We start from the raw sequence: 12,627 nt of genomic DNA on the forward strand, positions 1-12,627 counted from the left end.
TAGTAAGAGTGAGTGCATATGTAGAGAAAGCGTTCATCTCGTACGGATGACATAATAACGCCTTTGTAAGAGATACATCTCAGGGCTTCCACAGTTTCTAAACTTTTAAAAGCAATTGAAGAAGAATGAGTAGATAAGAATCCAATCAGCTATTCAAAAAAAACAAGCTGACTTACCAGAAGAGGCCTCCAGTCTCTCCAGTCTGCTGATCAGCCAGTCCAAGGAACCGGAGAACTGAGCACAGTTCTTCCTGTTTCCTCTGATCAGAGCAGCTGGGAGGAGACAGAAGAGGAGCGACATAACTTAAGTGCTGCTTTTACGTGATGAATGGTAACCCAGAATAATGTACACACACTTTGCTTACTACTTCTACAACTGTGTTGATCTCTGTCGTTCGATCGCAACGTATGTTTTATTTTCACCTAATCTCCTCAGTACATTTTCATTTCTTTGAATAATAGGAATGTTGCTTGGCTTTAATTTGATTGCTTTCTGTAAAATCTTATTTAAGATAATACAATTGGTTGAAACCATATCATTTGTAGTGTGTGTGTGTGTGTGTGTGTGTGTGTGTGTGTGTGTGTGTGTGTGTGTGTGTGTGTGTGTGTGTGTGTGTGCGTGTGTGTGTGTGTGTGCGTGTGTGTGTGTACCAAGTAGTTGGTAGAGGGAGTTGAGGATGGAGCTCCAGGCCTCTCCTGCCTCCCTTCCTACTGCCTCAGCAAAATGAGCCGCACTGCTGTAGACGTGAAGACGATCAATACACTCCAGTACCAGGCTGATCATTCCCTACGGACACACAGTTGGTAACACTGGTTCATTCAGCTGGATTCAGACGCATATACGATCGCATGGAGTGGACAAGAGAGGGAGCGGTTGGCTTTAACATTGATCCAACATGTTTATGTCAACTGCATGCTTGAAACATTGTAATGTTGCCACTAATTTTTTCAAATGTCTTAATTAGGAGCACAAAAAAATCCTACAAAAAAAAAAAGAAATCGGTGAGGGACCAATGAATTAAATGACAATACGGAGTTGTGAACCAAGGGTGAGATTCAACAGAACTTAAAATAAATAAATAAATAACGTGACATTTTCATCTCGTTTCTGTGTGATATATTTTGAACCTTAAAATTACTGAGAAAGAAAAACAGCCAATTATTTGAATTATGCTTGCAGGTTAATACCACAACAATGAAACATAATAACTAAACAATAAATACATTTTATTTTGAGTGGCTTCGTTAGTTATATATGTAATGTTTGAACTTATAAAAGTCCTTGACAATATTATAGAATTGATTCTGAATAGGAAGACACACACACACACACACACACACATATATACACACACACACACATATATACACACACACACATATATACACACACACACACACATCTTCCTGAAAGAGGTTCTGCCGGTTCTTCAGAGCTCTCAGTCGGTTCTGCTTGTCTTCATGTTCCAGGAGATCTCCAGGTGGATGGAAGTAGCCAATCAGATCCTGCAGACTCAGACTGACCGAATCTATTGGTAGATCAAGAGTGGAGCTCTTCCCCTTTTTCCTTAGTGTGTCCAGCCCCCTGGTGCATATTGAGTAGAGGACGTCAGTCATTGTCTTTATCATGTGACACACACTCACTATTGCTGGTCACTATTGCTGGTCAACATTATGTCGAGCTGTTATTTCTGCAGCGTGTTTCTGTTCAGAATGCCGACGCTTTTAGTTTTTGCACGGAGCCATTTTTGTCATATTTTGTGTGTCTGTTATTGTTTTGGATGGTGTGCCTGGCTAACCGTCAATAGCTAATGGAATTACCGGTGCACATATTGCTGTACCTGGCAGCTTGGCGAGTTTACCTTTGTGCTCTGGCATGTTGTATGAAGTGAATAATACGAGGATTTGAGTCCATTGCTTGTATAACGGCTCATCGCCTTGAGTTTAAATGAAGTCTGTTTGACGACATTTTGCAGCCCTGCTTGTGTTCATTCAATTACACAATACAGCAGTGGTCGTTGTAGACACCTGGCAGAGATCGGCACTCTACTGAGTGCACCTCTTGAGTCTTTTATTGGATTAAGGTCCATGTATTGACGTATTGCTCAATATATGATTATTTAAAGGCTCTACTTTCTACTTAAGATGTCCTTAATTTGTGGAAGGTTCTTCAGAATGGATTTCTTTTTTTTTTAAACTCGAGTTGTCTTTTAAGATGGGAACCTTTTGCATGACAATAGTTTTTTTTGCAATACGATGCAAGACATGTACAAAGTTATGTTCTTTTTTGGACAAATGTGTTTTCCACAACTGCAATGGTGTCTTTTAAGTAACAGTATAAGACAATGGCTGGGCTATTAATACACATGATGCAATAACAACCTTGCCCAGCTCGGGGGCTGAATCGAGTAATTGCAGAACTTAATTGCAGAACGTATTTCCATTTTTATGCCTTTTGTGTTCATCTATTTGTGGTTCATTGCATTAGTGTCAATTGTGAATCAGTACAGATGATCAGTGCAACTGCAGCATGCTTGTTCCTAATTCTGCACCATCTTGACAGCAGCAGTATGTGTGCTGCACACAGCCGAGAGCGGCTGCTGAGTCTTCAAACAGGAACACAGCTCCGTGTTGCTTTACATAAACATGGCAAACAGTGAAGACTCCGTCCCTTTTGTTAAGCTACTCGGCAGGATCCTGCCATATTTTCACAATTCTGCCCTGAAATTACAAGGGATATTTGCTTTGCTATATCGTTCATGTGCACACAGGACTAGTGGTGAAGCTGGCCGTATGATTTAAGAAACAATAATCATTGTGTTCCTGTTGAATGTCTCACAGCTGCTTGGATTCAGAAGGAGAGATGTGGAGAACCAAAGGCCACTTCAGAAGAGCATCACTATTACTTGCGATGAAACTCCCGACAATCACAAACAGTAACATTTTTAGATTGTTAAACTGCCGTTGGTGTTTATTCCAAGCCGATACACAGCACAGCCTCTTCCTCTGAAAGTGTCTGATTACCATCCTTTGCAACGGTATCTCTTGCATTCTGTGCTACGTGTATTGGATATCTAGGTGTGTGTTTGTCTGTGTGTGTGTGTGTGTGTGTGTGTGTGTGTGTGTGTGTGTGTGTGTGTGTGTGTGTGTGTGTGTGTGTGTGTGTGTGTGTAGTAATCCACCTGATGAAGAGGTTGAACAAAAACACAGTACTGCGGATGACTCTGGCAGAGCGGCTCTCCTCATGTTGGGACCGGGATAGCGTCAGCCCGTCGTCCATGTGGCCCTCGTGGTGCATGATGGCCTGAAAGGAGAATACCACATCGTTAATATCACACTGAACTAAGCCAATTACAGCTTGTCTATTGAGTTAAACCTGTCTTCGGGCCAAAAGTATCCAAGGGCCCCTGTGGTTGCTGTTATTTAGAAGGAAGTTACCCTTGCCTAAATTTACTAAAATATCTAAACTTTACAGTTATAATAGCCGCTTTCTGATTGATTTCTGCTTTAACTATTATTTTTGGCTTTATTTTGAACAACAGAACTAATTTAATCAGTCTGTCTAAAATGCAGTCATGCTTTGTTTCTCCTTAGGCACAACTACATTTCTACATTTGAGTGATGTACGTTGGCTCACTGTTGGCTCAGGTCAGTCTTAACATTAGGTTAACATTAAAATAATTATGGCTTCTTTGTGGCATGCGTGTTTCTAAAGTTTACCCCAATGTTAATAAAGGGTTTAGTGTTGACTTCTTAATCTGTTGCCACTCTAACTGCCGCGTCCTGTCAACCCCTTGGTATACACAGCAACCCCAACATGGTAGTTACAAGAAAAGAGAGACAGCTGAAAAGGGGCCGTATGGTTGCGTGCAGCGAGGTACCTTTCTCTGTACTCCACCCATGCGTGCACACTTGGCGTCAACGGTCTGGTATGTGAGCCACAGGTAGGTGTCAACATGTTGGATATAACACACAGAGTCGCCATACTTAATGTCGGGAACACCCATCCCATCCACCTCCTTCTTCACACCAGGGTCCAACTTTTCCTGAAGGAAAGAGAGAGGAAGGGGGAAAAAACCTGAATACTGTGATCAATACAGATTAAATGTTACAAGACAAGAAACCAGGGTCGCTTTAAGGGAACAATTCATGATTTAAGACCCCAGTTATTTTAGACCAGAACTGTGGTTCTTCAGCATATTTTACATCACTTTAGATTTTTGTCTTTGGCTATTTTAACTTTGTTTTAACCTGTTTTGTCTGATGCTGTCTCATCATTGTTGCATATGTTGTTGTTTCACTCTGTGTGGCACTTTGTAACTTTGTTAATGCAAGTGTTTTATAAATAAAGTTATTATTGAAGCTGTTCTTATTCTAATCCTTACTGAAAGTGAGTGAACTCAGAGCTGTGAATCGTATAGCATGCCATGTCACAATCTACCTTCATTATGGTTACAGAAAGATGCCTTACAAGCTTTTATACAAAATGATGTTTGGTTTTACTTGAGCTTGTGAAGTACTTCCTTCACATAGACAGTGCTGCAGATGCCGTTAATGCTGTACCTTCGAGGACCGGAAGCAGAAAGCTGTCGACTTGACATCGGCTTTCTCTTTGTCCATCAGCAGCAGAGACTTGTCTTCTATCAGACTCAGATACTTCCCTGTGGTCACGTGTCTCAGTCTGAACGGCTGACCCCAGCGGATATGACTCCCGCTCCACCTGGACACAAACACAGTCAAGAGACATTACATGAACAGACCTGAAGAATCCTCAATAATAAAAGACAGAACTGTAAACAAAAAACAACAACTGGCGGGGCGGGATTAGAAGTGGGTCGTTTTTTAAATGACATGTGGACCATATGCACTGAATTAATTTCCTGTAAAGCTACACTTATACGGATCAAATGGATATGTATAATGTGAAAGTTGTTACTCACAAACCCATCAACTCTGCAGTTCCCTGGCCATCAGCTCCTGGATTATAAACAGGGCCCGTGATCTGATCAGCTGAAAATGTGTTGAGCAATATGCACGGCCAGAGCACAATCTACACGTCAACCAGCGGTGGGATAATGTCACAGAATAGGAGCACTGGCTGGTAAGCAATTGTTCCTGATGGGTAATTAATGGCAACATAAATACACAATACACAGCTCATTTACTCTATGCTCCAGGCAAATGATGTATACGAATTGGGTTGAAATATAAACAGATGTGGAAAATAAAATGTTGCAGAAGCGAACTTAGAAGCCTGCAGGCTAATGTGCCTTCATGAACTCCAGCAAACATGCGCCTGATCTTCCCTCCCTGTTGAACTCAGCCGGTTTCCTATCAGGGTCACAATCCTTCTGTATTTCTCCCGCTTAAATTACAATTTCCCTCTTTTTCCCTTTTTTTTCGTTATCACAACCTGTTTATGCCACGACTGTTACCACCTGGACAACCACAACAGCCACACCAGATGTAATTTCCTGGTGGCAGAGAGCTCCACCATTTATTTGAGGGCTCAACTTCGGCAAACTAACAGTTTTTTTTCTTCAATTTGGAACCTGACTTTTCTTCAATAAAATTATAAATAAAATAACGTTTTAAAATACACTTACCAACTCTTCTGAAGCTCACTAGTTACCGCCTTGAATCCTGCTTCTTTATTCAATATACAATCATCGGGTTGCCGGATACATTTGGTGAGTTTGATGACTCTAAGAAGTTCAGTTCCGCCCAACTGATGTTCACCAAGAAATAGTTACAGAAGCTCACCTTAAATTGGTGGGTGTATTTCTGAGCTTTTGACAAAACCACGCCAGCTGCTTTGCTTGTTTAGGTGACCAATTCTGCAGGACCTGGTTAGCCTATGCTAAACTTTCTATATATTTGATTCATATTAATCATATTTTGGTGAGCTGACTATGCTGCAGCTACCATTTAACTTTCTCATGTGGATAGCTGCAGGGCTGCTTGTGCCATTTTTAATAAATGTCAGTCAAGGTTTGCAGAGGTGTTGTTGTGTTGCCTTTACGGCATTTTCTATTTAATTTTTGTTTAATTAATTTATTTCAAGACATAGTTATTGGTAACATGATTTTCCTGTTCGTGTCATGTGATGAGATAACTTCCGGTTTATTCACTTCCGGGACGGGACTGCCGGGTAAGCCACTTCCGGTTCCGGTACTTCCGGTTAAATGGTGTCCGGTTTCAGTACTTCGGGTTGAGTAACATTTGATAGTGGACCGAATGCTCCAGAATCAACTCGCATCCACGGGGAAGCATCATAGAGGCAATGTCGTGAGTGCTGTAAATGTATAAAGATGCAATGTATATTTATATGTTCTACTGTGAAATGTTATGTTTACGTATGTACACTGAATGTTTGTATTGTCTTTGTTTGCAGTTTTCACCAGCATGATTGAGGGAAAAGAGTTACAGTAAATGGGTGAAACTTACTAAGACTCTGTCTTCATTAATTGCGGTTTAACTCGGTGTTTAGTCCGGAGTTTCAACACCTGCACGAGAGTTGTATATGTAAATAGTGTGCTTAAAATACACTGAAAACAAGCTGAGCCTGTTGCTTTTAGTAAGATCTATACACGACATGACCAAACACGAAATGTTCATATACTACGTATTCGTTTCTGAAATATGGATTATAATTTTAAGAGAGCATTATCACTCCAAATGTAACTTAAATGGTTCAAATATGGCAAACTTGGGCAACCAAGGAGCTGCTGCCTGGTAACCAAGTCTGTCTGGTCCTGATTCTGCTGTTACTTAGCAACTATTGAAGCCATTTAAAGGCTGTTGAAACACACACACACACACACAGTTGTAATATTTTCAACATGCTAGACTCTCCATACACTGTGAGAAATCCTCAGCCATGGCTGTAAGCACCTTAACAAGAAATATTTTTTTTCATCAGCAATTGTTGTAATATTTCATATATGCGTGCCAATTTATCCTCTCTGAAAATGTTACATTCAGTATATCAAGCTGCGTCGCGTCGTACTTTTGGTTGCCGCACACATCATTGCAGTTTGTATGAAAACGTTTGTTTTCTTAATACAACAAACACACTGTGTTAAGTGAAAGCGCTTTTAAAGTTTTTGGATCCTCATGCTGGTGTGAGCTAAAAGAGACGAGATTATTTCATGATCATGCAAAAAAAAAAAGGTTTGAGAATCATTTGAGCCCTGAATGTACTTGTCCTGATGCCGAATGACAATTCTTTGATTGTGATTTGCTGGTTTGTTTTAAGTGTGTCGTCTCTTTCATATGAAATGATTTGTGTTATGTTGTTTTTAACTTTTTGCTCTGCTTTTTTTGTTAAATCCGTTATCTGTGCTTTTATGTGGCGCATGTTTAAAGATTTGACGAGGCCATCTTTAGTGAAAAAAATAATTACAAAAATAATTACAAAATAATATTAATTAAAAAAATTAAATAAACTGCTGGCGTGTATTTATGAATCCACGTTTCTTGTATGAATGATGTACTCACACAACTCGCAGTGTCTCCAGCCTCCACAGGGACCTGGCATGACTGGACACTGCTCCCCCCTCATAATGCACTGTCCTGGGGGTAAAAATGAAAGTCACACACCATCAGACTTACATATCCACTCCACGCATAACAATGTGCAAGTCACTTCTCCCACTGCAACTCCAGTTGCATATGACTTAGATAAGTTACTACCTGGATGACTCAGCAGACGTTTGGGAAGAGAACACAGTTGCTCTCATCGGCATTGTTTAACAACATGGCTGTCCCTTTTGGGGAATTCTTAAAACTATAATTATTATATAGTCCTCCCCGTCTAAGTCACAGCAGAGAGCTCAGTCTGGAATGAAAGTTGATACTTTCTCTCCCTGCAGACCATGGTAATTTCCTTAAAACAGAAGCTGAATACTGTGTATGTCAAATGGTCTAAAACTCAAGGGTGGTGGAGAGCCGATCAACGCATCACAGGAACTCCACTTCCAGCCATTGAGGAAATCCAGAGAAAACGCTGTCTGCATCGAGCTCGCAGCATTCTCAAGGACGCCTGCCACACTGCACACAGACTGTTCGCCCTCCTGCCCTCAGACAGACGCTTCAGGTGCTTCCGGACAAGGACGAGCAGACTGAGGAACAGTTTCTTCCCCAGAGCTGTGTCCTTATTGAACTCTGCCCCATGCTGACACCCCCCCCCCACCAACACCCCCCCACCACCCCCCACACACACCCCCACTCCCCAACCGTCACCACCCACAACCCCTCAACTCGTCATCTCCCTCCAATGACCAAAGAATGCACACCAGCACTACTGGACCTTCCTGCACTCAAACACTTTGGATCTGTTTGCACTAAAAACTATGTACTAAACATTGCACTAGTCTAGTAACGTTAGGCAGCTACTGTAAATACGTACTTATTATCTGTATATTGGTACTTTCTAATATTGCACTTCTGGTTGGATGCTAAACTGCGTTTCGTTGCTCTGTACTTGTACATGTGTAATGACAATAAAGTTGAATCTAATCTAATCTAATCACATGACCAACTCTGGAATTATACACCTGGTTTGAATTAGCCAATGATGTGAATGCCAGCTGGTCGTAAAGACGGGACTCTTTCTCATGTCAACTATCCTTCCTATATGACTGGAAAGCAACATTGGCTCATTGTTGACAGTTGCCCCCTGACTAGTAACATACATCACATTCATACATGTTTAGAATCTGACAGTTCTCACTGTCACACTGCTGATTCCCACACGCAAACACTGTTAGCTCCCTCCACCAGTCTGACATCCTCCTGTCGTGTTGACTTGCCAAGATCTAATGTTGATGTACGTTTCATAGAACATCTATTTATTATTTTGCTTTGTGATAAAAGTTTATTATGATCTGCTGAAAAACATCTCCAAAAAAATCATACAGGTGTTGGTACTCATTATGTATGTGCATAACGGAATGACAGAATGTAAACAAGCCATACGGGCTCGTTGTACTAAGCTTACCCTGGTCACGTATTGTGCTTTCAACTAACTCCAATGTAAATGTAAATAGACAGTACCTACGATTCAACAAACATCCAATGTTGAATCAGATATTTACACTGAATCAGTGCAGGTAAACTACTTTGTGTATAAAAAAGACATATATTTTGTGAAATAAATGACAATCTTGAGTCTATACATCAGTCCAGTTGTAAATATCAGCACACATTACCTCCTCTGCTCGTCCCCATGCTCCCCAGACGGAACAGTCAGACACTCGTCCATATGACCGTGAAGGAGGCGCAGGACGTCCCCTCCTATCAGGAAACCTGCAAAAAGGGAGACAAATAGTGATGACATTGGAGAGGAGAGGGAGTAGGACAGATAAAAGGGACTTTGGGACTTGGCACATGAATTATCTGTACATCGGTACATGTACATGTATCTTACAACAGAGAAATGGACAGGTTTGCATAAAAGCTCCAGAATTAGTACATACACTACCTACAAATTCTGAAACACTTGACTGTGCTGATGTGGGAGGAGGGCAGCAGGGATCAATTATGGTATCAAACAGGAAATGAATTAGCGCCTCTAAAATCCACCTGTTTAGATAAAAAAAAAAGACCAGCACCAACAGAGCTGATGAAGGTCACCTGTTCCTTTCAATCATGTCACTCTGAGCCTTTTGGGAATCGTAGTCCCTACTAGACTAAACGTACAACAGTCAGCCACCACAGGCAGTTGCAGCGTCCTAATTCCATACTACCTATATCAAAACTAAGCAGTTTTTGACTCTGTAGCGTTTCCACACTGGAAAAGTGTCTAAATGAAGTACAAGAAAAGATCTCAAATCAGCATTTACATGCTATTGCCCTATAAGTCATTGCACACACAAAACAAGGAGCTGCTAACATCTGCAACACTTTAGAATAAAGTGTGAATGGTGGATGGTTGTACACTAAAAGCATGCAAGCAACAAAGAGAAAAAAGAAAACAGACAGAGAAACAAAGACAGGTGTACCTTGTGCTACTTCACTGCCAGAACAGATGGGAGCCACACTCCATAGTGTCTGCTGGAAGGCTGCATCAACATGGAGACTGCCATTACCGTAGGACAGATGCTGTAGGGAGGGAGACATGAGACATGAGAGACAAATACAAATAAATAAATTACAGACACACAAGACTGAAATACAAAAAAAAACTAAAGGATGTTCCTGTCTTTAGCAATTCAGAAAGGCAGACCATGACCCTAGCTATCTTTTCGCTAACTATTTCAGCCATTTATCCATTAAATTAAGCTAACTTTTAACTAACTATTTCAACAGTGTATCAATTACTTCTAGCGTTAGCTAACCTTTAGCTAGCTACCTATTTCAACTGTTACCCCATTCATTTTAGCTCACCTTGAGCTAACTATTTCAACTGTTTATCCATTAAATTAAGCTAACTTTTAGCTAAATATTTCAACTGTTTATCCATTACTTCTAGCGTTAGCTAACCTTTAGCTAGCTACCTATTTCAACTGTTACCCCATTCATTTCAGCTCACCTTGAGCTAACTATTTCAACTGTTACCCCATTCCTTTTACCTTACCTTTAGCTAACTATTTCAACTGTTTCCCCGTTCCCTTTAGCTTACCTTTAGCTACCTATTTCAACTGTTTCCCCATTCCTTTTAGCTTACCTTTAGCTAACTATTTCAACTATTTACCCATTACCTTTAGCTAATATTTAGCTAACTTTAACTATTTCTACTGTTTACCCTTTACTTTTAGCTAATTTAGCTAAAGTAAACTATTTCAACAATTCCTTTTGTTATTTTCTCTCATACTTGATGTGGTGTCACCTGCCATTTCTTCTCTTGTCTGATTTCACCCATAAAGCATTGCACAACAGACCAGTCAGTCTTACATTAGTCACTTATAGGAAAGGTGATTTTAAGTCTGATTTAATGTTATATTTAGGGATGCAACTAACGATTATTTTAATAATCGATTAATCGGTTGATTATTTTTTCGATTAATCGATGAATCGGATAAAAAAATGTTTTTATCAAAAAAGCGTTAATTTCCAACCCTTTATTCAAAAACAGAAGTGACAGTGCAAAACATCTTCAGAAAGTGCACAAACAGGTTGCTCCTTGAACATCCCTGAGCTGTTAATTAAAACAACAAAATGGACTAACACTAAAAACATACACATCTATGCTTTACATCTGCCAAATGTGAGCCCTTTTTACTGTAATTGATCCCTCCAGAGGCTGCATTTAGCATACGCTGCTTTATCAATATGCATGAAATACTGGGACAGAGGGAAGCTGTACTGCTACATATAGAGCGTCCTCTTCCTTAAACTCTTTCATTCTGGGTCTCTTATGACCACGACGTCACGTTGTTGGCTAAGACCAACTACGTGATTTGCTTCATTCTACTTTGAGTAAAAAAAAAAAAAAACCTGCAGCCAGGTCCGCCGGTGTGCCGGTTTAACGTTAACGAGTGACAGCGTGAACTGAACCAGACCGGGGGGTGACGGCATGTTTCATCACGTTACGTTTTTTTACAAGCAAGACTGAACTGTAACGGAAGATAACGTAACTTTAACGACAATACACAACCCAAACACGTTAGCTAACGTGATAGCAAGCTGACTAGCTTCCATTAAAAGCAAGTTTGAGGAACATAAAGACGCTGATTGGCCAAGACTCGACTTGTCAAAGATATTCTATTTTTGAGATCATCACAACCTCAGCTTTTCTCGTGTCTCACTCCAATCTCAGAAACGCTGGCCGGCCAGTTGCTCTGCACCGCTCTTTTTTTTCTTTCTCCGCGACTTATTGCCCGGCGTAATAATCGCGCGACACAACAAATCGATAATGAAATTCGTTGCCAACACTTTTGATAATCGATTTTTATCGATTTTATCGATTCGTTGTTGCAGCCCTAGTTATATTTAAGACGAAAAACTTGGTTTATTTGTATGCCACTAGCTCCAGAGTGTGCAGTGCTCCCAGTGTATCAGACCATTCAATTAGTCTTCGATTGTTTTGTATTCTATACAGGAAGTATTTAAAAGATGGACAGTCAGGAAAAAGAAAGGGAGGAACAGGCACAAACATATCATATGCACAGATACTGTATGTACAATAACTAAACAGCCTGAGTTGTTTCCAGGTCCATGATAGCTAATAAGTGTGCAAGTGCGCTGCAGATTATGAAATCATGCCTACACTTGGATTAAATTAAATGTATGGAATTGTGCAATACATGTCTTTTAAGGTATAATATGTGTGCATGTTTCAGTTTCGTTTTTTCAAGAACAGTTTTCAGAAGAACAACAACATATGTACTCCGTATGTATGTGTCAGTGGTGGGCCGTCAGGGCCTGCTAAGCCGTCTCTGCTGGCCTAAACAGAATCACAAGTTTAAATAAAAAAAATTTAAAAAGTTAGAACTATTAATAGGGAAAAATAATTAGAATACATGTATTATGTGAATTTGTGAAAAACAATTACATTATAAAACAGAAAAAGTACAAATTAGAATTATAAAATAGCTATAACTTTGTGATTCTGTTTAGGCCAGCAGAGAAAGCTTAGCAGGCCCTGACGCCCGCCACTGATGTGTATGCATATGATCAGCTGTCT

At 40.3% G+C, this 12,627-nt stretch overlaps 1 protein-coding gene across 1 annotated transcript in view; it reads right to left on the reverse strand.

The window, feature by feature from the left end:
• ryr2a (ryanodine receptor 2a (cardiac)) overlaps window positions 1-12,627 on the reverse strand; it is a gene marked incomplete at both ends in the record, with an annotated part of 151,784 nt that overhangs the window by 90,741 nt on the left and 48,416 nt on the right. The window contains 9 exons of the mRNA XM_079237783.1: window positions 177-272; window positions 651-786; window positions 1,401-1,584; window positions 3,182-3,303; window positions 3,881-4,045; window positions 4,563-4,719; window positions 7,500-7,574; window positions 9,212-9,308; window positions 10,004-10,103. Coding sequence (XP_079093909.1) covers window positions 177-272; window positions 651-786; window positions 1,401-1,584; window positions 3,182-3,303; window positions 3,881-4,045; window positions 4,563-4,719; window positions 7,500-7,574; window positions 9,212-9,308; window positions 10,004-10,103 — 1,132 coding nt within the window. The remainder of the gene's footprint in view (window positions 1-176; window positions 273-650; window positions 787-1,400; window positions 1,585-3,181; window positions 3,304-3,880; window positions 4,046-4,562; window positions 4,720-7,499; window positions 7,575-9,211; window positions 9,309-10,003; window positions 10,104-12,627) is intronic.

This window comes from Taurulus bubalis, assembly GCF_910589615.1.
Source record: "Taurulus bubalis genome assembly, chromosome: 2".
Taxonomy (NCBI): Eukaryota; Metazoa; Chordata; class Actinopteri; order Perciformes; family Cottidae; genus Taurulus; species Taurulus bubalis.